The sequence below is a fragment of the Mauremys mutica genome, chromosome 18 (assembly GCF_020497125.1).
Source record: "Mauremys mutica isolate MM-2020 ecotype Southern chromosome 18, ASM2049712v1, whole genome shotgun sequence".
NCBI lineage: Eukaryota > Metazoa > Chordata > Testudines > Geoemydidae > Mauremys > Mauremys mutica.
The window spans coordinates 8,486,879-8,512,360 of NC_059089.1; the positions used below are offsets into that span (position 1 = coordinate 8,486,879).

Here is a 25,482-nt window from a genome sequence, read left to right on the forward strand (position 1 = left end):
GCCCCATCACTCCCCTCCCCCGGCCTGGTGACACCGGTATCAGCCCAGCCCCCTCACTCCCCTCCCCCGGCCTGGTGACACCGGCATCAGCCCAGCCCCATCACTCCCCTCCCCCGGCCTGGTGACACCGGCACAGTCTTTGGGCTCTTGCTCAGCATGCCCCCGCTCACTTCCAGCACCTCTCAGGGCTGAAGTGCGTCACTAGCAACGCGTGTCTCTGGAATCCTGCCCCCACGTCAGCCCGGGGGCAGGTCCCACTTAAAACGCTGCCCTGATGCGGCTGCACCACTGTAGCGCTTCAGTGGGGACGCTCCTGGCCGACAGGAGAGCGTCTCCCGTCGTAGGTTCAGGACTCGCCTCCCAGAGGCGGGAGCTAGGCCGCGGGGAGAAGCCGACACAGCGCTGTGTGCACCGGGGGACACCTCGGTGTAACCACGTCACTCGGGGGGGGATTTTTCACAGCTCTGAGTGACACAATCATGCCGCTCTCAGCCCGTAGTGTAGACCTGGCCTCGAATGACTGGGAAAGGGAGGTGTCCAGGGTGCGCGGGAAGCAGAGGCCCCTGCAGGCCACGTGAACCCTGCAAAGGCTGTCGCACGGCCCGAGGGGGGTGTAGCCTGTGCTAGGGGCAGCAGGACGGCGGGGACCTGCAGCTGACAGCACCAGCCCCTCACAAGCAGCGGGAACGCCCTCCCTGAGTGCTAGGCCCGTCTCTCAGATGGCCCGACAGAGAAAGAAAAGGTCCGGCAGGGTCTCAGTCACCTGCTAGCCAGGGGCAGATGCCACAGGTGAGCAGGCAGCAGCAAAGTGCAGGGGCAGGAGAAGCTCAGTGCCATCACCTAGCTGCAGGAATCCTGCCCAGGGGTCTCTCCCAGGACAGCCCCAGTGCCCCCCTTTCAAACAGCCTCTGGCTAGAAGGGGTCCCCAGTGCCCCAGGCTGGCCCCCCCCAGCCTTCTCCTGCCCAGGGAGGGCTCCTCTGAGGCTGCACGTCCCTCCCCCCGTGCCATCCTCTTGCTGCACCTAACACTCTACCCGTCCGGGGCACAGCTCCCCGCAAGGACATGCACTGGCTGGTAATGCGTCACCACGCTCCCTTCTGCCTTGGCCCTGGAGGGGGGCTTTGGAAATGGAGGTTGTGCACTGGATGCATTTCCACTGAGCGTCCAGGCTGATCCCCAACTTCGTCTCTCTTAGGACTCACCTCCTCCCCTTCCCACACCGCGGGTTTAACAGAAATAACACGACACTCCCCCCTCCCCCTCCCCCGGCTGTCTGCCGTCCCAGCCTGCAGCACAGAGAGCTTGCTTCGGTATGGGGGAGGCGACGTGACCCGATGCAAGGGGCTCCCTTTGTAAAGAAAAGCGAAGGGCACAGGGAGGGGGGGCACGGTGCTGGTCGAGGTCCGGGACACATCAGGCTGCAGTTCTAGTTTGGATGCAAGGCCCCCCGGGCCCTGACCTGTGTCCTGCTCCAAGGTGTCTGCCATTTAGCAAAGAGCCCCTGCCAGTCTGCAGCAGGCTGGGGCGGGGTGTGTGTGTGTGCTCTGCCTGTCACCCAGCAACGGGACTTAGCAAAGCCGTCCCACACTGAGAGCCTGTCACAGGGCACCGGCCCCTGGCCCTTGTGCACCCGTCGGCGGCCGCTCCTTGCACAGTTACTGACCTGGTCCCTGGAGAAGGCTGTGAAGAGAGTCAGGTGCCCGCTCTGCACCAGCTCCTGCCACTCAGCCCCGCAGTAAAAGTCCTTGGATTTCTGGCGGCAGCCGAAAAATAAATAGTTCCCTGCAGAGAAACCGAAGGGGCAGGTTGGAGGCAGGGCAGTCGGTGGGACTCCACGGATTGCCGTTCGGACAAGGCCGCTCTGAGCACGTACAGCAGCCCTGCGTCCGACATTGGCCCTCGCTCTGGCCTGCCCTGCCCTGCTCTTTGCCACGGGACATAGGATAACTGACCAGCCCCCTTCTCCAAACGGCCCAATGCCAGGAGCCCCCCGCCCTGCCCCCAGCCCGGGGGCCCCCACCAGGGATTCCCCCCACCCACAGCCTGAAGGGACATCAGAACTTCCCCTCCATGGGCAGAACATCCACCCTCCAATCTGAGGGGGCCCCTCTCTCCCATGGGGCCCATGTACCAGAGATCTGCCTCACAGGGCCTGAGCTCCAGAGACCCCACCTGTCCCACCCCTGCTCCAGAGGCCTTGTGCAGTCGCTACATCCCCACACCCTAGGGCAATTTATTCTGGTCCACGGCTTGTACCCGGTCTCCTGAACCTCTCCCTGTCCTGGGGCGCACCCCTCCCCCTGCCCGGGGCGCATCCTGCCCACCGTCCTGGGGGCACCCCTCCCCCTGCCCTGGGCGCACCCTGCCCACTGTCCTGGGGCGCACCCCTCCCCCTGCCCTGGGCGCACCCTGCCCACTGTCCTGGGGGCACCCCACCCCCTGTCCTGGGACGCACCCCGCCCCCTGCCCTGGGGGCATCCTGCCCCCTGCCCTGGGGCGCACCCCTCCCCCTGCCTGGGGCGCACCCCGCCTCCTGCCCTGGGGCGCACCCCGCCCCCTGCCCTGGGGCGCACCCCGCCCCCTGCCCTGGGGCGCACCCTTTGGCAGCAAGGAGGGGCCTGCAGGAATCATTCCCAGGTGAGCTCCTCACCTTTCCTGCCGTGTGCAACACGCTCTTGTATGGCTGCTCTGAAGGGTGCCACTCCCGTGCCAGGGCCAATCATGATGATAGGGGTGTCTGGCTCCGCAGGGAACTTCATCCCTCCCCTCTTCACCCACAGAGGCACCCGAACATCCCCTGCAAAAGGACCAGGCCAGGTACAGTCATGCCTCAACCACGGCAGGCCCTAGAACTGCAACTGCAATGTAAGCGGCAGGCGTCCGCCTGGCAGAGCACTGCCCTGGGGGCAGCTCGGCCTTGTGCCAGCCAACCATTATCCTGTGCTACTGGGAGAAATACAGATGGAGCAGAGAAGGAAGCGGCATGTCATGGGCCTGAGGCAGCCGCTAAGTGCTGCAGCCCTGTGGGCACGCTCAGGGCGTCTGGGGAAATGGACTAAATACGACCCCATCGGTCTTCCATCCATGGAGCCAAATCTCACTGTTCTGCCAGGCGCTGGCGTGAACCCCCGAGACCATGGCAGCGGCACAGCAGGGAGCAGCCGCAGGGCCAGCTCCTCGCATAGACCGGCCCCGGTGGGCGGGAGGAGAATCGGTCACCCTGACGATGGCGTTCGGGGCGGCAGGACTGACCACCGTGAGAGCAGTGGGGGAAGGTCCAGCTACCCTGACAAAGGGATGGCTTCCTGCCCCCCATCTCCTCCCCGGGGATCCCTGTGACGGAGCAGAGGGAGGGACAGGGCTCCCTTGAGATGGACAAGGATGATGCATTTAACGGAAACACTCGCCTGCCCAGTGTCAGTGCAGGACCCTGGAGGCTGGACTCAGCACTTGTTCTGCAGCAGGGTTCGGAAGAGGGGGCAGGATGGATCAGGCAGGCAGAGAGGGGAAAGCTGGGCAGTCAGCGCTGGGTCACTGTTCACAGAGTACCACGAAGAGGAGGGAGGCAGGGCATTCGGGCTCTCGCCAAGCTAGCCTGTGCCCAACTCCATGCAGGCTCTCTGCACAGAGGGGCCATGCCCCTGGCCTAGGGGCACTGGAGCACCCAGAGCTCTGCCTGGGATACCGAGTGACCAGTTACCTTGCTGAGGGCGGAGGGATGCCAGCCAGGTAGAGCAGAGGCCACGGCGGGGTTTGCTGAGGCGTGTCTTGTACTGCACCACAGCCAGAAGGATCTGGAGTCTGTTGGGGAGAGCCTGGGTGCAGAAAGGTGCAATGTCAAACAGCCTGGACCCACCGAGCCAGCCAGGCCCTCCCAACTAACACCACGGAAGAGCAGGGCAAAGCCCTGTGCAGCCCCGCAAGGGGCGCCTGGCCTAGCCAGAGATGAGCGCAGTGGGGGTGGTGCAGAACCAGAGGGACCGACGGGCTCAGCTGATGCGGCAGGAGATGGGACACGGGAGTGGCTGGAGCACTGGTTTGCAGGAGGGGGCCAGTGGTCTGACTGGGGAGGCAGTTCCTGGGCCCGGCGCTCGCCCCACCCGGGAGGTACTTCCTAGCCTGAGGTTGCCATTTTGGCAGCAGAACAGGGAATCCCTCTTTTCAAAGCTCACCCCTGACCTGCCAGCTCCCTGCACGCACGGAGCGCCCCGGAGGCAGGAGAGGGTCCTGGCAGAAGCCTTCTCGACACAGCAAGACTGAGGAGACATGCCAGCCCCAAAGGCTTAAGAACCCCAGGAGGGAAGGGAAAATCCTACTAGCTACTGGGCAACTCTTCAGCTCACGGTCCCCCGCGGGACAGGCGCCTGAGTGCCATCTACTGGTGGCAACAGGCAGCAAGCGACTACACCAGCTGCCGTACATGAACCATGCTGGCACTACACCACCACTGTCACACCCGAGTGCAGGGGAGCCCAACAGTCCCCACCTGCGGCACGCCCAGGCCAGCCACCCCTCACCTCAGCGCAGCCCTCGGTCCACAGGGCAGGGGAAGTAGCAGGGCCCATCCCTTTGGCTACATCCAACGCCAAAGCTGCCGTGACTCCAAGGGGCTCAGGAGTGAGGAAACGTGAATGGCCAGAGCTGGAGGTTGGTGCCTATATGGAACGGGCCATTCAACAGTCTCCACAGCAAGGGGTGGAGCCTGTGAGCGTTGTGGAGTCTGCAGGATACAGGAGCTGCAGACAGCTCCTTCCTCTTTGGGCACTGTTGGGGTCGCGAGCGAAGAGCCTTCTTGGGGCAGTGAGTTGTTAGCCCTAGCCCAGCGACTACGTGGGAGAACAGGAATGCTGGAGCTCCTTACCAGCATGGAGGAGGCGATGGAAAAGGCCCGGGGCTGGATACGGGGGATGAGGTCCAGCAGGTAGTCAAGAGGAACAGCACAAGTGGTCTGAGGGAAATCGCAGAGGACCTGGAAACACCAAAGAGATGTGAGAAAGGAGGACAGGACCAGGGAGATGGTCTGCCCTTCCTTCGGGATGGGCCCATGGAGAGAAACCCCTGAGCCTGGCAGAAGCAGCCCTTTACTCAGCTGTCCAATGCTGGTAATGACACAGCCTTTCAGGAAGGATGTTGATAAACTGGAGAGGGTTCAGAGAAGAGCCATGAGATTGATATGAGGATTAGAAAACCTGCCTTAGAGTGACATTCAAGGACCTCAATCCAGTTAGCTTAACCAGTCAATAAGAACCTAACTGGGGAACAAATATGCAATAATGGGCTCTTCGATCTAGCAGAGAAAGGTGTAACATGGCCCAGTGGCTGGAAGTTGAAGCTAGACACATTTGGACTGGAACTAAGGCAGACATTTTTAACAGTGAGAGTAATTAACCTTTGGAACAACACACCAATGGTCACGGTGGAGTCCCCATCAATGGCTATTTTTATATCAAGGTTGGATGTTTGTCTAACAGATCTGCTCTAGGGATGATTGTGGGGCAGGTCTCTGGCCTGTGCAATACAGGGGGTCAGAGGAGATGATCACAATGGTCCTTTTTGGCCTGGGAGTCTCTGACTAGACACACACGGCTACCACTCTGTTCTCCTGGAAGGCAACCTGTGAGCGGGGCAGTCTGCGGCCACATCCATGGCACTGGTAGGCCCTCCAGATGTGCTTGTGCTCTGCCCACCCCCACACCAGAGCCCTCCATAGGCTCCCGGCCCTTGCCTCCTTCACAGAGTGCTCCGCCCCGAGGTGCTGTGGAGAGCGGCATGTCCAGGACATCGTTTCAGCACTGGGGCCCGCAAGCCCAACCTTGCTGCAGGTGTCTAGGGCTTCCTGGCCAAACTGTCTAAGCCAATAAAGAAGGTTCTTTTCTTGCCCTTCCTCCCCCGCATTAAAAAACCTGGGAAATTCCATAGGGAAAAAATGTGTGTGAAGGGAACAGCAAAGTTGCAAATTAAGTCCAAGTCAGGGAATGTCCAGGTCCCGGTGCCCTGGTACGTGTGCATCACACCCCGGGTCTTTCAGCCCAGGACCACGTGCATCCTCGTTCCGTGCCCAGCTAGGACAGCGGGAGGTGAAGGAGATGGGACTCATCGTGAGAGAGCCCGTAGCCCTCCAGCAGGGTAGGGAAGTGGGCTGGGGGCTGTGCCAGGGAGGAGAGGAGCGGGGGGTGGGGGGGTAATCACATGTAAGGGGGGCACAGCCTAATCCAAGACACTAGGACGACCCCCACTGTCTCTTGTGTTTCCTCAACTCCCCCTCACCCCCAGGAAGAGCCCAACTCACCCTAACACCCCCCCCCCCGCAACCCTCCTTGGCCTCCAAGGGCTGCCTGGGGCTCTGCTCTTGGCTGGTACAGGGACTGCGCTGGGGAACCCTTCTCCGCGAGGGCCGACCTGCTGCCCAGCCAGGGGAAGGGTGGAGCAGGCACACGGTCCTTACCGACCCTCGCTGTAAAACATCTGTGCCTACTTCGTCTCCAGTCGTCCAGTTTCAGGGAGCGGGGCAAGGCCAAGCAGAGCCAAGAACTCAATGCAGCTCCCTACAGAAAGCGCCCACTCTCCCCCGGCAGGTGCCCCCAGCTGCCCTACCTCCAAGGTGGTCCTGCGGGGCCGGTTGCAGTAGCTGTAGAGCTCCTCCTGGCCCTGCGCAGAGCTGAATTCCTGCAGCTTCTCCCGCTCCAGTTCGTTTGGCGAGAACCAGGACAAGAGCTCGAAGAAAGAGCGACGGGGGACACAGGAAATGTCCAGGTAGCAGGCGACCAGGTGCTGGATGGTGCACGGCTGCGGCAAGTGGGCAGGAAGGGGGGTTCCTGCAAGGGACGGCATGAGGCCAAGACAGCTCTTGAGACTGCCGCTGACCCAAGTTTGGGGCAAGAAGCCGGGCTGCACAGCTGCCCAAGGAGCTCCCTCCCACCCCGCCTAGGGCTGCCTCAGCGCGGAGCCCGGCTGGAGCCGGAGAGGCTCTGCAACAGCAGGAGACACGTACGGTGCAGCGTGCGAGTGATGCTGCAGCCTGCTGAAGTGGGTCCAGTGGTTCCTAGGGGAGCCCAAAGCAAAAGTAACCGAGTCACCCCGGCGAATGGATTTGCCAGCACCCGGGGGAGCCCAGTCGAACCCAGTGGAAGCTCCCCAGGACAGGTGACTTACCTGAGCTGTAACTGGTGCTTCAAGCTGCGGGTGCAGACGGGTGTTGCACTCAGGTGCGTCTGCACGTTGCGTATGAAGAGTCAAAGACGTTTTTCCTACAGCAGAATCCGTTAGGGCAGCAGGTCTCCTTGTGACTCCGCCCCAGGCGGCACCAACCCAACCCCCCTCAGTTCTTTCCCTCGAGAGAGGCAGACTAGGACGCCAGTGACGAGGGCTGGAGGGTGGGTCGTGGAACCCACGTCTGCATCCACAGCTCAGAGAGCAACTGCTGCAGGAAAACCATCTCCAGCTCTCCAGGCCCTAGGTGCAGACACGCCTGAGTGCAAGGCACATCTGCAACCGCTTGAGGAACCGGCCACAGCATTGTCCCTGCCAGCCGGCGGAGCCCTCACTGCTCCCCTCCCCCTCACTCCTCCCCTCCCTGCTCCCTGCCCCCGGCCACCCCGCGTGGCCACCACTCCCTGGCCACGGCCACCCCGCGCAGCCACCACTCCGCTCCCCCCCACCCCCCCTGCATGGCCACCCCTCCCCTCCACAACCCATCCCCGGCCAGCCCTCCCCAGCCACCCTGTGCGGCCACCGGTCCCCAGCCCCTCCCCCTTGCGGCCCATAGCCTGAGACGGGGGAGGCTGGGCGCGCTGCAGAGAAGAGTGGGTGCTGACGCACAGTAACGGTGATTTTCTCTGCTGTCTTGTGTCTGTGGATCTCACTCCAGATGCGCGGGCACCTCCGGGATGTGAGAGGCGAATCTCTGACCAGCAGAGATTGGTCAGGTTGGCCTGTGACCTGCAATCCTTGTGCCCCGCCCGCCTGGGGGCTTGTGGGGCAGAGTAGCCCAGCCTGTCTCTCAGTCCCCTGGCCAGTTCAGAACCCCAGCAGAGATGGACGATGAAAGGAGCAGGGCCGGAGGGCAGGCTGGGGGGCCACACGGCCAAACCACCTCAGAGCAGCACAGCTACTGGAAGATCTGTCTCCAGGTTTCTGTCTGGGCGGGTCCCCACCTACCCAACCAACAGGCGGGAGCACGGCCCGCGGAACGGCTCTCCTGAGCCTGGCTGTATTGTCACAGTCTGCGCTGGGTTCTGGCTAGGGTCTAGCCCTCTGGACCAGCCTCCCAACAGGGCTGGTGGGGGGCAAAGAATGAATTCGCTTTAAGCGAAAGGTGGACAGGTGTCTGAGTGGATTGTATGATGGGGCTGCTTGTGATGGCAGGGGCAGGGCTCAAACCAGAAGGGACCTGGCTGCTGTCTTATGTACCTAAAACTCACCCATCAGGTCCTCAGCTGGGGGACGCTCCCCTCCCCACCCTGTACTCTGGGGTTTGGTTTCTTTCCTCTGAAGCCCGAGGGCCGGCCCTGGCTGGAGATGCAACACTGGGCGGGGAGGGCCAGGGCTCTGAGCATGTTCTCTCTCAAGTGCCTGGCTGGCTGGATCCTGCTCACCTGCCCAGGGCCTAGCTGACTGCCCTGCGTGGGCTCAGGAAGGAATCTCCCCCCAGCTCAGACTGGCAGTGATCCAGGGGTGCCCGAGTGCAGGTCACTCCCAGGATTATCTAGGTGAATCTCATCTATTTCCTTGACATTGGTGCACCTGGCCCCTCCAGTTCTCTGCCTGTGGCTGTGACGCTTTCGTCTCATTGCGGTGCTGGGGGATCAGAGCAGACGAGCTGGAGACCCCTGCTGCCCTTACACGCTCTGTAGCTGCTCTGCACGCTCCCAGCACAGGAGCGCTCCTGAGGCAAGCTGAAGAACGGGCTGGGCTCCAGCTGCGCGGGCCGACTCCCGACCACTGGGCAAAAGTTGCACTAAACACATGGCGATGGGCTGGGCTGCCTAGGGTGGGTCTTGGAGTGGGCGGCGATTGGCCGGGGCAGGTGGCGATGGGCCGGACTGGCTGGGGCAGGTCTCTGCGGCGGTGGCGATGGGCCAGGCTGCCCGGGGCGGGACTCAGAGGAGGTGGTGATGGGCCGGGCTGGCCGGGGCGGGTGGCGATGGGCCGGGGCAGGTCTCAGGGTGGGTGGCGATGGGGTGGGCTGCCCGGGGCAGGTCTCAGGGCGGGCGGCGATGGGGCGGGCTGAGTCTCTGAGGGGGTGGCGATGAGCCGGGCTGCCCAGGGCGGGTGGTGATGGGCCGGGCTGGGTCTCTGAGGGGGTGGCGATGGGGCAGGCTGCCCGGGGTGGATCTCGGAGCAGGTGGTGATGGGCCGGGCTGAGTCTCTGAGGGGGTGGCGATGGGGCAGGCTGCCCGGGGCGGGTCTTGGAGCGGGTGGCAATGGGCTGGGCTGGGTCTCTGAGGGGGTGGCAATGGGCCGGGTGGCGATGGGCCGGGCTGGGTCTCTGAGGGGGTGGCGATGGGCCAGGCTGCCCGGGGTGGATCTCGGAGCGGGTGGCGATGGGCCAGGCTGCCCGGGGTGGATCTCTGAGGGGGTGGCGATGGGCCGGGTGGCAATGGGCCGGGCTGGGTCTCTGAGGGGGTGGCGATGGGCCAGGCTGCCCGGGGTGGATCTCGGAGCAGGTGGCGATGGGCCGGGCTGCCCAGGGCGGGTCTCTGGGAGGAGCGGGGCTGGCCCAGTACTGATTTTTGGGGCGCTTATGAAAGACAAAGGAGGAAGACGAGCTCCTGGGGTCTCACTGGAGGAGCCAATGGTGCCTCCTGGGGCCGAAGTGATAGACCAGAGGGGCAGTCTGGGCTGGTCCCCAAGTGACGCCCGCTGGGGCAGTCCTGGGCCCTTGGGAGGAATGTGTCTGGGTGTTCCTGTGGCCCCCACACTGAACCCCTGGAGCTGACACAGGCAGTAAAGAGAGGGGCCGCCGGAGGGCAGGAGCCTCCCGACAGGTCAGCTCTGAAGAGAGGCTCATAGACTTTAAGGTCAGAAGGGACCATTAAGAACTTCTAGTCTGACCTCCGGCACAACGCAGGCCACAGAATCTCACCCACCCACTCCTGTAACAACCCCCTGACCTATGTCTGAGCTACTCAAGTCCTCAGCTTGTGGTTTAAAGACTTCAAGGTGCAGAGAATCCTCCAGCAAGTGACCCGTGCCCCATGCTGCAGAGGAAGGTGAAAATTCCTTCCCGACCCCAAATATGGCGATCAGTTAAACCCTGAGCATGTGGGCAAGACTCACCAGCCAGATACCCAGGAAAGAATTCTCTGTGGTAACTCAGATCCCACCCCATCTAACATCCCATCACAGACCACTGGGGCATATTTACCGCTAATAGTCAAAGATCAATTAATTGCCAAAATTAGGCTGTCCCATCATACCATCCCCTCCATAAACTTATCAAGCTTAGTCCTGAAGCCAGATCTGTCTTTTGCCCCCACTGCTCCCCTTGGCAGGCTGTTCCAGAAGGTCACTCCTCCGATGGTTAGGGTGCTGGGATGCCGCAGGTGGAGCCCACTGAGCTCTGTCTCACGGCCCCGGCTCTAGGGGGAACTGAGGGGCCCGCTCTGCCCGTCATGCCCTCAGGAGGGGGAGGGCGAGGACGCAGGCTAGACACTGCTGGTCAAATCCCGATCTCACACAGCTGGAGTGGGACCACACGGCCAGCGCCTGGAAGCCCAGACGAGGGAGGGAGCCCCTTCCCGCTGTCACGAGCCAGAGAAGGACAGCCAATCCATCAGTGGCTGACTAGCTCTCCTGCAATCTCCCAGCCCAAGAAAGCAGAGACCGGAGCTGGAACAGAGCCGCAGAATGGCAGGGAGAGGAAGGAGCGGGGGAGCTTACCGGGCTCAGAGGGCTTCAGCACGAAGCATCTGTCTGGATCCAGGCGCAGGAGCTGGCAGAACTGCTGCACGTCCTCAGGGGCATTCCGGGGCTGGATCATCACCACGTCTCCCGCACTGTACCTGCAGGGCACGTCCCAGCTGAGCATGGCCCCTGGGCATCCCTGCGGCGAGCTCCTCCCGCACAGCCAACCGCAGGAGGGGAGCTCACAGGCCCCCGCAGAGGGTGGGGTTCGAAAGGGGGATGGCCAAGCAGTGGGAGGAAGGTGGAAGCCTGTTCCTCACGGCAGGACCCTCCCATGCGTGGAATCACTCTGCCCAGCTCCCTGCCGCCTCGGTTTCCAACAGCAACAAGCAACAAGCTAATCCCAATCAGTGCTGTCCCAATCCCTAGCTAGGGCCAAAATACAGCCCAGCTTTCCACCAGCTCTGCTGAGTAGGGAGCCAGCCCACCAGGGGCTAAACGGCTGGAGACTAGGCGCCACTGGGGCCCATTAAACCACGGGGCCCAGCATCCTTGCAGAAACCTGGAGAGGAGTGTCCGGGAGGGGGAAATGGAGTCTGTGCAGCCTGGGGACCACGTTCATCCCTTCCTGTGGGATCAGGTCAGCTCCCCTCCCGAGCAGCACCTGCCTGGGGCATCGCTCAAAGGGCTGCCCAGTGGCAGCGAACCAGAGCGGTTGGGCCCACATTGCGCAGGTGGAGAGGCTGACAACAGGACAACGAGGAGAGGTGCAGAAAGCCAAACGCTGATGGCCCTGCACAGATTGATAAACCCACTGAACGAGTCTCTGCTCTGGCCAGGAAGAGACCCCTGGAGAAAGAAAAGCCCCTTCTTCAGGGCTGCGATCCAGCAGGGACAGAAAGTGGATGAGCTCACGGGGTCACTGCCACAGAAAAACACGTTCCAAAGAGCAGCAGCTGCTGCTCCATCTAGCAGCGCTGTGAGCACAAGGAGGGGCAGGGCAGCTCCCGTTCCACGCGGACGCTAGAAACCCAGTGCGTCTAGGGGTGACTCACTCAATCCCAGAGCCTGTGACATCAAACTCAATGAGCCGGACGTCCTGAAAGTGTGATTCCGCCGTGACTCTGAGGTTGGACACCACCCGGGCAGCAAAGGGGTGCAGCTCTGAGGGGGCCTCCCCGTCGCAGCCACTGGAGCGCTCATCCAGAAAATGCAGCGTGAACTTGGAGGGTAAACTGCAGGGAAGAACAATGTGGCACAGTCGGTTCCATTGCATGGCCTCTCTGGTTAGCGCCAGTCACCCCCGAAGCCCGGAGCATTGCCTGGGCACCATCTGCAGGCTACTCCCAAACTCAGAGGGATCCCAGTGTGCCCCAAACCGCTGCCAGGAGCCAGGCCAGCTCTGCAGTATGAGCACAGACTGAGGGCACATGGGACCCTAGAAGTTATCATGCAGATAGAGAGCACAACCCAGCCAGTCTGCCACGCAGAACCCCCGCAGCCAGATCCTCCACAGGGAGAAACCAAGGCCAAATGCATTCTGGGGCAGCCAGAGCCAGGCTCCAGCAACAGATGGTCCCAGAGAGGACACAGTAAATCTGCAAGGCTTCCAAGCACGCCACGGAAGTGAGGTGTGCAGATGAGGTGCACAGAACCCCCGCCGAGCGGTGCTGCCGGAGAGCAACCCCCAGGCCGCTGACACAGGGACCAGGCAGCAGGGAAATGCCTGTAGCAAGAGCCCACCCCAGGGACACAGAGAGCGGTGCAGAATCCCACATGGGACAGCAGAGGGAGCTCTCCCTTCCCGAGCTAAAGGAGAATGCCCCAGAGGAGTCTCCCCACCCCATGGAGGTAGCGGGACTCCCCTGCTGGTGCCCCACTGTCCCCACACCAGACAGCAGGACTCCTGGGCTGGGAACACGACCCATGATAGAAATGCAGCCTAGCAGGCGGGTCAGTGCACAGTATCCCAGAGCCCCTCTTCTGGGGCAGAGGTCAGGGTCCCACGGAACAGTAACAGCCCCCGGCTGCCTGAGCCCCCTTCCCCCGCACACATCCCCAGCCAGGCTCTGTGCAGTACCGAGGGAGGGGAGACTACCAAGCTGAGCCCCATTTCCCTGTGGGAGGGTCCCCAGGGCAGGAATGGGGCCCACAGAACCTGCAAGTGCTCATAGGGGAGCTCTGCTACGATAAGCCTGATGCTTGGGGGCAAGGCAAATGCCATATTTAGGGCTGTCGCAGCCTGGACTGTGTCCCTTTACATGGTTCGCCATGAAAGACTTTCTGTGACACTGGCAGAGCAGGTGCCAGCTCATGCCAAGGCCCCCAGACCCCAACTGAACACTGACGAGTGCATGGCTGGAAACCCGTCTGACTCACCCGTGTGTTAGTACAGTATTGTTAAAACACGTATTAGATCGATAACCAGGGGTTTTCTGTTTAGACTTTGTGAAATGCTTGTATCATGCTGCATGTACTGAGCTCACGTAACACCTGTACCCCACTGAATAAGGTTATATTAAGCGTTCGCAGTGGAAACCTGTGTGACTGTGTAGCTCACCAAACAGGAAAGAGGCGTTAGTTAATGTAAAGGCGGCTTCCTACGGAAGGTGTTAGGTCCTGCCCACAAAACGGCCCACATGAGCCATCGTGAAACATCAGAGGACAAAGACTTTGGAGACTGCTCCCCCCACACCCATGAAGAGGAGACACGCACACGGACCCATCCCATCAGCCTGAACTCTGGGGCAAGGGAATAAAAATCCCTCACAAGAAGAAACTGGATCACTATGATACTGGACTTGGAGAGGGCAAGATTTCTAAGCATAAGCGAGGGATCCCCAGTGCTTGGCGTGGGTTAACCCTAGAGGACATACAGCATTTGGGTATTACAGCAGCTTTTATTACCTGTTGGAACCTTAGACTGTAACTCATTTGTGTGTGTACGTTTACCTGCTTTAACTTTGTAAATAACTCTCCCATTTCTTTTTCTTAATTAATAAGCCTTTAGTTAGAGTGGAACCCCGCTCATGTGAGCCTCCGTTATCCAGCTCTCCATATTAACCGAACTAGGCGGCGGGGCTTAGGCTGTCAGCCCCAGGCGACAAGGCTGACAGTCCGAGTCCTGTCCATTCTCCTGATTATCTGAATTTTTAATTATCCATCTGGTCCCAATTAGATCGGATAAATGGGGTTCCACTGTAATTTATTATAAGACTGGCTACACACGTTGTCTTTGGTGCAGGATCTAAAGGTGCAATTGACCTGGGGTAAGTGACTGGTCCTTTGGGACGGGGAATAACCTGAATATTGTTGTGATTTTTGGTGTAAGGGCCCATCCATCACAAAGGCAGGTTTGTGTGGATGGCAAGACAGACTGGAGTACCCGAGGGGACTGTCTGTGACTCCGTGTTAAGGCTGCTGTTCACACTTGACATTTGGTTGGTGAAATCTCTGTACAGAACTCACAACCAGTTTGGGGTGTGTGCCCTGCTCCTTGACAGTCTGCCCTGCGGTTGGTACTCATGTCCCTGAGCCACTCCAGACAGCCTGGCACCTTCCTTTTCTACTGTGTGCCGGATGGGTTGAAGCAAGGCTCTTTCGTCCAGGGTGTGTCTGGGGCTCTGGCAACCAGGGCAGGAAGCTTCCAACCGAGCGTACAGGGCAGAGTTGTGTGGCCACAAGGACCAGCCTGGGAAAGCAGTATTTCAAGGCAGCATGTGCAACCAATCAGCTCCCTCCTAGCCAGCAGTGGTCTGTGCCCACCCTTGGTACTCACAGGACATCTGGGCCGATAATGCCAAGGCCAGGAGGCAGAGGGTACAAGGGTAGGATCCTTCCCCACAAGTCCAGTAGCCAGGGATCAACCACTGCATCCGGCCTGCAGGAGGAAAATACAAACTGCAGTAGGGCTTGTATCATTGGGCTGGGGGGCTGCTGGGACCCTGCATCCCTGTGACCCCCAAACTTCAGAAACCTTCTTCCTGCAACGCTGCCAAGTGTGGTTCCTTCAGTCAGCCAGAGGGGGCACCAGAGAGATGCGAGCCGCCAGCTCCCAGCCCCCGCAGCCCAGCCGAAGGGGGACTGCCCATGGCACGGCACGTGGCAATGAAGCTACGTAACCTGGACGCCCCTGCCGGTGCTGAGCATCGGTTCCACTTCTCCCACCATGGAGGGCTGGTCACCAGGCTGGGCCCTCTGTGTAGTCCCACTTGGAGGAGCAGCAGTAGGCAGAGGCGACAAGACAGATGCCTGACAGGTAGGTGCTGCCCAGCTGGTCCCTGTGGAGGGGTCACACGGGCAAACTGGAACAGGGACAGCGTTCTAGGGAGGACTCTCCAACCTGGCCCGGAGTTCAGAGAGGAGGCTCTTCAGACCCAAGTGCAGCAGCCTCCCCTGAGCTCCCTGAAGCAATGAGACGTGCACATGCAATGAGCCGGGGGGGGCGCTTGCCCGTGGGCCAGGAGCTCTGGTAACCTGGCCAGAGCTGTGCAGGGGGTTAGGTGCACATTATGCAGCAGGTCCTGGTAGCTGCCCGTGCTCTGCAGACATACCTGAGTAATCAGTGCGCTCCGGACAGGACAGGGAGATTAGAACATGAGGGGAGATTTTACTTCAACATGAACTGGCTTCAATCATGGGTGAAAATCAGTGCAGCAGGCTTCAGCCTGTGCTGGACGTGTGACAAAACCACACGACTGGTGGGATAAGGGGCCAGTCTCATCAGGACTGCAGGTCAGGAATGGGGAAAATCAGCAGTGTGAGGTTTGGGGGGGGGGGGGGGACCCAGGATTAGAACCAAGGGGGTGGGCTGCAGGCCAGGTGTGCAGAGCATTAGCAGAGACTGAGGGGAACAGGCAGCCAGGCCTGGAATCCAGGGTTCTGCAGGGAAGGACTGAGGTGCATGGGGGAGGGGGAGGGGATGCACAGCAGGGGAATACAGGTCCATAAGCAGAGCTGTGGGGAGGGCAGCTCCTGAGATTTCAGGGGCAGGAGCAGAGCTGCTGCAGGGGTGTGCGCCCGCCCCGGGAAATCAGAGCCCGCAGGCCGAGCTGGGGGGCAGCACTCACAGCCCTGCGCTAGCTGGGGGACCGAAGCCACGGGGGGATCCTGCCAGCAGCCCCTCCCCCAGGCAGTGCACTTACCCCAAGTCGTGCTGGTCGTCTCCCAAGGCGACTGGCAGGATGGGGCTGGCCCCGAGCTGCTGCAGCCGCTTGTGCAGTTTCTTCGCAACAAAATTAAACCTGGGCCAAGAAGAATCCGAGACACAGACACAGTTGGGGGGGGCTTTCCCCTTGGGAGCAAGCAATCCCATTGCTGCTGGGGAGCCAAGCAGGGGGCTGGTGCCTGCCCCAGCCCCCCACAAACCTGACAGCCCGTGGTCCTGCTTGCTTGGCCCCACGTACACATTTCTGTCCTGCTGCCGAGCCGATAGGACGGACTGGGCTCCCCGGGCTGAGGGGGACGGACCGGGGTGCAGCACGTCCCCATGATCCTACCTGCTCCCCGGGAGGGGCTGGCCGGCTTTCAAGGAACAGAATCTCCCACCCTCCCATCAGCCTTTGAATGCCCAGAAAACAGGCTCTCGCTCCCAGGCACAGCTTCTTCCCCACAGCTATCCTGCCTGCACACAGGCCATGCAGGCGAGAGCCTCTGGGCTCCAGCCACGCTCTGCTGCTGGGCCGCCCTCTCCCCGGGGGGGGCTGGGCGGCCGACACGCAGCCCGGGCCGCCCTCTCCCCGGGGGGGCTGGGCGGCCGACACGCAGCCCGGGCCGCCCTCTCCCCGGGGGGGGGGCTGGGCGGCCGACACGCAGCCCGGGCCGCCCTCTCCCCGGGGGGGGGGGCTGGGCGGCCGACACGCAGCCCGGGCCGCCCTCTCCCCGGGGGGGGGGCTGGGCGGCCGACACGCAGCCCGGGCCGCCCTCTCCCCGGGGGGGGGGCTGGGCGGCCGACACGCAGCCCGGGCGGCCCTCTCCCCGGGGGGGGGGCTGGGCGGCCGACACGCAGCCCGGGCTGCCCTCTCCCCGGGGGGGGGGGGGGGGGGGGCTGGGCGGCTCACAGGCAGCCCGGGCTGCCCTCTCCCCGGGGGGGGGGGGGCGGGGGCTGGGCGGCTCACACGCAGCCCGGGCTGCCCTCTCCCCGGGGGGGGGGGGGGGGCTGGGCGGCTCACACGCAGCCCGGGCTGCCCTCTCCCCGGGGGGGCTGGGCGGCTCACACGCAGCCCGGGCTGCCCTCTCCCTGGGGGTTCCACTCGCCCCCCGCCCCGCAGCATAGGCTGCCCTCTCCCCGGGCACATCACTTGCGCGACACATGCACCAGGCTGCCCTGCTCAGCCTACAGACCCAACAGATCCTCTAGTGACTTTGAGCTTTTCCGATATCCCGGGTTGATTTACACAGAGGGTCTCAGAACAGCTCTCCTCACCCCAACGCACTCAGTGCTGGGAGGGGAACGATCAACGGCTTTCAGCAACCCGCAGGCCTGGCTGGGAACTCAGTGCGTAATACAGCAAAGGGGCCGTGGACAAGCCACTCACTTGGGATAGGAGGAGTCTCCGAGGCCCAGCACAGCATAGTCCATCTGGCAAAGGGAGGCGGGGGACAGGTTCTTTCGGAAGATAAACCTCCAGAAATTCTACAAGCAAACACAGTCAAGAATCGCACGGCTCCAACGTGCCCCCATCCCACAGGCTGCTCTGCCCTCCTGCCCCGCGGGCCCAACCCTGCTGGGGCGGGGCCGTGATCGACTGGGGTCTGTCTCAGTTGGGTGATCGGTTCAGCGGAGTCCTTGGAGATGCAGAATACAATGAGTTCTCTGCTTTATCCGGCAAACTGAAGCCAGGAAACAAGCAACAGTCGGCCTTGCCATGGTGTCAGTCAGCAGGGAGCACTCGGCACGCACAAGGCAAGCCCTGCCTTGCCATGACAGCAGGACAAACTGAGGCCATCATCACCCAGCAAGCTGCTGAGATGGCATCACCTTCCACATTTATGTCCTAGCAGAAGTAGCAGGTGCTTCTCAGCCCCGAAGTCTCCCCAAAGAAAGGCTGTGATGGGGCTATTGTCGCATGGGGTCCCATGTAGCCCCATGATCCCCATCTCTGGCTCCCCTCCTCGTCTCTATAACCCTCCACCACTCCCTACACATCCCACCCGCTCTCCACAAATCGCTGCAAGCAGGCGCCACCTGCTGCCGCCTGCCTGTTTAGGAAACAATCGGTTCTCGCAGAAACACAGTCACAGGAGTCAAACTGGGGGTAGGAACAATACCTTCATGTTGTCAGGCGGGTCCCCCTGGCCCGTGGTTGCACACACAAATACCACCAGCAGCTCCTGGATCAGCTGCGCCTGCGGGCACAACAAACATGGACACACGCGGTTAGGCCAGCAACCTTCAACATCCACTGGCAACCTGCACAAGACAGCACACAGCGCACACTGCCCCCCTGGCCCAGCCCCCGCCCCACCCTGCCCCCTCACAGCCAGACCCCCCACACCCGCAGTCACAGCCCTGCATAATGCACCCCCTCTCACATAGTCAGACCCCCCCACACACACTGTCATGCACACTGCCCCCCCACACAGCCAGACCGATACACTGCCCCCCTGCACAGCTACAGCCCTCCACATGGGCCCTGCACACGGCCAGACCCACACCCTGCCCCCCCTGCCCTGCATACCCCCCACACACAGCTCCAACCCCCGCACAGCCAGACCCCCGCACAGCCCCAGTCTCGCGCACCCCCCTCTGCACGGCCAGACCCACACACTGCCCCAGTCCTGCACACCGCCCCTCCGCACAGGCAGACCCGCTGTCACAGCCCCAGCCCCAGCCCCGCACACCACCCCCCGCATGGCCCGACCCACATACCGCCCGATCCACACCACCCCCCGCATGGCCAGACCCACACACTGCCCCAGTCCTGCACACCGCCCCCTGCACAGCCAGACCCCCTGCACAGCCCCAGTCCCGCGCACCGCCCGACCCACACCCTGCACCCCCAGCCCTGCATACCACCCCCCCACAGCTCCAACCCCCCACACAGCCAGACCCCCCCCACCGCATGGCCAGCCCCACACACTGCCCCCCGCACAGCCCCAGCCCCACACTCTGCCCTGCCCCCCCACAGGACACCAGCAGGGAGGGCATTCTGGGCACAGGCAGCCAAGTGAGCACTGCATGGATCCTCCCGGCAGCAGTATCTGATCCAGCAGCTTTAACCAGGCCCAGGTTTACGCAGTTCAGCCGTGTGCTCAGAAGGGCCTGGCGCACTTTGTCACAGCCTCTCGGCCCACCCAGCACAGCACGAACAGCAGGTTTTAACAAGACCCGTTTGTGGTTTTCGCAAGTGGCTTTGTTTTCTCTCATTCTGGCCCCTGGCACCCCCAGTTTCTGCAGCACACGCTCATGCTCTTCGTCTCGGAGAAAATGGCTCTAAGTAAACCCAGGGTGGCACCAGTTTGCACTAACACAGCTAAAGGCATGTTTAACTCCTGGCCCAGTTCTCAGTCTCTGCAGCAGCGCAGAGCTTGTGCGCTTGCAAGGGGACTCGGAGGCCGGCGCACCAGCCAAGCCTTGTCAGAGGGCAGCGGCTGACGTGTAGCCGGGGTGCTATCCAGCGCCCCTGAAAGGAACTCAGAGGCAAGGGATGAAGATAGAAGCTGCACAAGGCTCTTCTCAGCCTCAGCACTCGTTTTACCCCCGCACTCACCACAGGGTAACTGTCCAGGGCCTCCACCCTGCAGTGAAAGCGGCGCCGCTTGGCTTCCCTGCCAATTCTCTCGGCTGTATCTTGAGCCGTCCCAGTCTGGCTGCCAAAGAGAACGAGGAGCTTCCGTTCCGCCATCTGAAAGAGACAAAACTACTCAGCAGAGCCCAGGGGAGCTGCAGCGCTCTCGCACAGTTCAGGGGCCCTGTCGTGCTGGGAGCCACTCCGGGGAGTCACCGGGAGCTTCAGCAGGATCCTGTTTGGGTGGAGTCCAGGGAGCGATGCTTCAGCAGCTAGCACGTACCAGGGCCTAGGGGTTAGAACAAGGCACCAGCAATCAGAGATTCGAGACTCTAGTCCCACGTCCGCTGCTGCCTTGCTGGGCAGCCTTGGGCCAGGCTGCAGTCTGCCCAGCTGCAGAATCCATGTGACAGTAGTGCCTAAGTGACTGGCTGAAAGAGAGGTGCTGAGACTTAATTAACCTTTGAGAGTCTCCAAAGAGAAACACCAGAGGAGGGACAAAGTAGCATGATTACCACGTGGGTAAAGGGACTTGACAGCAGGGACGCTGCTGGCTCAAAGTCGAGTCGACTGCAGACAATGATTTCAAAGTAGCGTCAGGCCCCTGCCAACCGCTGTTGATTTGCAATCCCACTTCCCTAGCTTTCAAATGTTTCCCACCCCTGCAGGACCGGCTCTAGGCACCAGCAAACCAAGCACGTTCTTGGGGCGGCACAATTCCAGGGGCGGCACTCCAGCCACCTTTTTTTTTTCGCTTCAGCAGTTGCGTTCTCGGAGGGGTTTTTTTTTTGCTTGGGGCGGCAAAAACCCTAGAGCCGGCCCTGCACCCCTCGTTGCTGTGTGAAGGACCCACACACACACAGGAGAAGTGACTCACTATCTAGAACGGGAATAGCAACACTAGCTAGACACAAAGTGCCACCAACTGTACAAAGATCTGACATGGGGATTTTTCCTCCCTAATCTCTTTTGGTGCCGGGGATCCTGTGTGCATGGCTCTCATGTCCCAGGTCAGACTGAAGCCTGAGGTTCAAGGTGATGGTGTCCCCGGAAGGACTACGGCAGTGGTTCTCAAACTTCTGTGCTGCTGACCCCTTTCAAATAGCAAGCATGTTGCTTATAAATTACAAACACTTTTTATATATTTAACACCATTATAAATGCTGGATGCAAAGCAGGGTTTGGGGTGGAGGCTGACAGCTCGTGACCCCCATGTAATAACCTTGCGACCCCCTGAGGGGTCCCGACCCCCAGTTTGAGAACCCCTGGACTACAGGGTGTATCTTACTTCCAACCAAGGAGAGAGTGAAACTCCCACCAACTCCAGCGGGGGCAGTATCGGGCATTTGTTTTAAAAACGTCTATGGTACCTGCCCATTGCTGCAGTATCAGGGTGCACCGTCATCGGCCAACAGCAGAGTCGTCCCCCTATAGCCCCAGGGCCAGACACACGATTCCAAGAGGGGCAGGGGGCCACAGTGGGTACTCTGGGGCAGACGCGCTGATGCATACCACTCAGCCAGCACTGGGAGCAGAACTACCTGCCAGACCTGCTGGAATTTCCCCTGCTTTGAGGGAGGGGAGTCTCCAGTGGGCACAGAGCCAGTATGTTCCCACATCACCGCTCCCACCGCCCTGGCTGCAGGTGGCATGTTGGGGTGCAGAGGGGCACATCAGACATGGAAGGGGCAGCGGCTGTTGCAGGCTGTGCTCAACTATCCCCAGCAGCAGTGGGGTCCCCAGGGGACTGACGCCAGCTAGTGGGGGTTCGGGTAACCCCCAGGCTGCTCTGCCCGGGGCGGGGGCAGAGAATCGGGAACTGGAACTGCTGGATGCTCTCACCTCTCCTGGAGGCTGTGTGGGGCTCAGGTCCCTCTAAGCTGCACGGCAGCCTATAAAGCGCCATGCAGGAGGGAGAGATGGCAGGGGAGAGGCACCTATCCCACGGCCCCAGCCCCAGCCCTGCTGCGGGGAGAGAGAGCTGGGGGGAGTCCTCTCTCCCCCCCCCTTAGCCCCAGAGTAGCCTGCACCCCAAACCCCTCATCCCTGGACCCCCTGTCGGAGCTCTCACCCCCTCACCCCTCTGCTCCAGCCCTTAGCCCCCTCCTGCACCCCAGCCCCGCCCCAGAGTCCGCAACCCCAGCCGGAGCCCTCACCCCCTCATACCCCAGCCCTGTGCCCCCACCCACACTCTGAACCCCTCCGCCCGCCCCCATCACATGAATTTTATTACAGGCACCAGTACGGAGATGAGGTGTCACACACCACCTCCATATTGGTGCCCATAACAAAATTCATTCCGCACCTGCGTGGTAAAAATGAGAGGGGGCACTGGTGTGGGAGCAGGGAGCCGTCCGGTGCCAGAGGCTGCTCTAGGCTCAGGCAGAGCCAGTCAAGCCCCTGCCCTGCTCTCCCTGGGGCTCCCAGCAGGGAAGCAGCTGACTGAGCAGCCAGAGCTACTCTCTTGCCCCACCTCAACGCAGCACGCAGCCAGCAGGGGGTGCTGCTGAGCAGCTGCAGCAGGTTCTTGGAGTGCCCCTGGGGCTTCGTGGGAAGCAACGAACCCAATCTCCTCCCCATAGCAGTGGAGATTGAACCCACTGCCTCTTGTCCTGCCCTCTGTGGCAAGAGAGAACAACTTTTATCCATCTGTTTTCTGGCAGCCTTTCAAGCATTTGAAGACTGCTATCACGTCCCCTCTTTTCTAAACTAAACGTACCCGGTTCCTTCAGAACCTTGCTCACCTGCCTGGCATTCCATCCCGTTGATCATCTTTGTTGCTCACCTCTGGATCCTCCCGTTTCTCCACATCCTTTCTATACCCTGGTGACCAAAAGTGGACACAGTAGCCCAGCTGATGCCTAACCAGCACTGAGTAGTACTCGATCATCTCCTGAGACCTGCTCTGTTAAAGCAACCTAAACTCGCAATTGCTTTTTTTGCAACAGCATCGCATTGCTGACTCATGTTGCGGTTGTGATCCACCACGGCTCCCAGAGCCTTCTCAGCAGTGCTGCTGCCAAGCCAGTTCTCCCTGTAGCAGGGTGCTGGTGCAAAGGCACCTAATTAGCCCCTGCTCAGCCAGCCCCAATCAGGGGAAATAGATTGGGGCTGGGGAGAAGCCTGGTGCCTGGCCGTTAGAACGGGCTGTACCTGAGGGTTCAGGGGCTATACAGGCTGGCTGGCAGCCAGAAGGGGGAATGGCCAGGGGAAGGTCAGTCTCCAGGCTGAGGGCAGACTCGGCGGCAGAGGAGATTGTCAGGCCTGCGAGCTGTATATCACTGGTGGTTGGAAAATGTGGCGCTGAAGAACTAGAGGCCTCTCTGAGTTTTATTGGGGCAGCCAGTGGGCCCCAGGAAGAGGGGCGGGCACAGGACCTTGTTACACTCCCCATTCTGTATTTGTGCATTTGGTTTTTCTTCCCTAAGTGCAGCATCTTACATTTGTCTTTGTTGAATTTCATTTGGTTGTCTATAGCCCAGTTCTCCAATTTATTGAGATCCCTCTGAATTGTAGCTCTAGCCTCCAACGTGTTGGCAACCCCCCTAGCTTTGAGTCATCTGCCAATCTGATCAGTGTGCTCGCTAGTCCTACATCCAGGTCATCAATAAAGATGTTAAATAGCACCGGACCCAGAACAGATCCCTGTGGAACCCCACTGGAGACCCCCCTCCAGCCTGACATCATCCCATTAATAGTTACTCTTTGTTTGCGGTTCTTTAACCAATGATGTACCCACTTAATGGTAGTTCTGCCAAACCTGCATTTCTCCTGCTTACCTATCAGAATGTCACGTGGGATTGTATCAAAAGCTTTGCTGAAGTCCATGTACATAAATTATGTCCACCGCATTCCTCCTATCCCCCAAACCTGGCTGTTTGATCAGGTAGCAAGTTACCAGGATGGCTCCCACCCACTTCCTCCCACTTATGTGTAGCCAGGAGATTCTGACAACTTCATCTGGATGATTTTGCAATTGCCATCTATGCCTTTGTCACAATGATGCAGCGTGCTCTATATTTTAAACCCATCTGGAAACCGAATCTGACATAAAAGTCAACCACCTGTTTGTGAAGTATCTCACTGTGGGATCTGCCTGTGTGAGGCCTGGTCTACACTATGCGTTTAAACCGGTTTTAGGAGCATTAAACCGATTTAATGCCACAACCGTCCACACTAAGAGGCCCTTTATATCGATATAAAGGGCTCTTTAAATCAATTTCTGTACTCCTCCCTAACGAGAGTAGTGCTAATATCGGAATTGCCATATCAGATTAGGGTTAGTGTGGCCGCAAATCGACGGTATTGGCCTCCGGGTGGTATCCCACAGTGCACCACTGACTGCTCTGGACAGCAATCTGAACTCGGATGCAGTGGCCAGGTAGACAGGAAAAGCCCCGCGAACTTTTGAATATTTCCTGTTTGCCCAGCGTGGAGCTCCGATCAGCACGTGTGGCAATGCAGTTAAAAATCAAAATAAAGAAAGAGCTCCCGCATGGACCATGCGGATGTGATCGCTGTAAGGGCAGGCAAATCTGTTCTATCAGAGCTCCGTTACAGAAGACGAAATTCAAAATCATTTTTAAAAAATCTCCAGACAGACGCCATAGCAGGGACTCAGCGCGCTGCTGCGTGACAAGCGTAACGGAAAGCCAAAGAATCAAATGGACGCTCATGGAGGGAGGGAGCGGGGACTGGAGGACTCAAGCTATCCCACAGGTCCTGCAGTCTCCGAAAAGCATTTGCATTCTTGGCTGAGTTCCAAATGCTTCTAGGGTCAAACACAGTGTCCGCAGTGGTTCAGGGCATAGCTCAGCAATTTACGCACCCCACCCCCACCCCCGGAAGTGAAAGGGAAAACAATCCTCTCTTGACTCTTTTACATGTCACCGTATCTTTACTGAATGCCGCAGATAGACGCGATGCTGCAGCAGTCAACACCAACATCCTCGCTCCCCCCACCATGGGTGGCTGATGGTACAATATGGCTGATATCCAGCATCATCATCAGCCTTTTGGCAGATATTGTAGTGCAAAAGGACTGGTAACCATGCTGACTAGCATCCGTGAGGTCGATCAAGGGCGCCTGTGTAAAAAACTCCTAATTTTTCCTGGTAGATGGTGCAGTATGGCTGGTAACCGTCTTCATCATAGCAACAGGGGGCTGAGCTCCATCAGCCCCCGCCCTTCATGTGTAAAGAAAAGATTAAATTGTCCCTGGACTAGCAGCGGGATGCTGGGCTCCTCTCCCCCACACTGCTTAATGTCCTGTCTGGGCTATCATAGCAGCTGGAGGCTGCCTTCCACTCATTTCTCACTAACAAGTCCTGCATTCTTTATTACTTCATCACACAAGTGGGGGGACACTGCTACAGTAGCCCAGGAAGGCTGGGGGAGAACAGAATCAACAGGTGGGGTTGTTGCAGGAGCACCCCCTGTGAATAGCATACAGCTCATCATTTCTGCGGGATCTGACACAGAGCAGCTGTGCTCTCTGGTTCTATGATACACTGGTTCTAAAGTACACTTTACCCATATTCTAGGCAGGACTGATTCTATTTTTAGATACCAAAAAGGAGGGATTGACTCAGGGAGTCATTCCCAATTTTGGCTTTTGCGCCCCCGACTGATCTCAGCCAGGGGCACTTATGACAGTAGCAGAAGGTGCAGTGAAAAGGACTGGTAACCATGATCATCTTTGTGCCAATTTATGGCATGGTAGATGGTGCAGTATGGCTAGTAACCATCTCTGCTGTCATGCAAAAGCAAATGCATGCTGCTGTGTAGCGCTGCTGAATCACCTCTGTCAGCGGCATCTAGTACACATACGGTGACAGTCACGAAAGGCAAAACAGGCTCCATGCTTGCCATGCTATGGCGTCTGCCAGGGCAATCCAGGGAAAAAAG

At 60.0% G+C, this 25,482-nt stretch overlaps 1 protein-coding gene across 2 annotated transcripts in view; it reads right to left on the minus strand.

The window, feature by feature from the left end:
* Positions 1–19,692, minus strand: part of NDOR1 (NADPH dependent diflavin oxidoreductase 1) — a 32,401-nt gene extending 12,709 nt beyond the window's left edge. For both annotated transcript variants that reach the window (XM_044992767.1, XM_044992766.1), the window contains exons 1-12: positions 19,558–19,692; positions 18,116–18,193; positions 17,383–17,480; positions 15,991–16,089; positions 14,625–14,726; positions 11,902–12,081; positions 10,883–11,004; positions 6,596–6,816; positions 4,863–4,970; positions 3,702–3,816; positions 2,652–2,798; positions 1,665–1,783 (exon numbers count right to left, since the gene is read on the minus strand). In XM_044992767.1, the coding sequence (XP_044848702.1) occupies positions 1,665–1,783; positions 2,652–2,798; positions 3,702–3,816; positions 4,863–4,970; positions 6,596–6,816; positions 10,883–11,004; positions 11,902–12,081; positions 14,625–14,726; positions 15,991–16,089; positions 17,383–17,480; positions 18,116–18,193; positions 19,558–19,692 (1,524 nt within the window). The remainder of the gene's footprint in view (positions 1–1,664; positions 1,784–2,651; positions 2,799–3,701; positions 3,817–4,862; positions 4,971–6,595; positions 6,817–10,882; positions 11,005–11,901; positions 12,082–14,624; positions 14,727–15,990; positions 16,090–17,382; positions 17,481–18,115; positions 18,194–19,557) is intronic.
* Between the last annotated feature and the right edge of the window lie 5,790 nt (positions 19,693–25,482).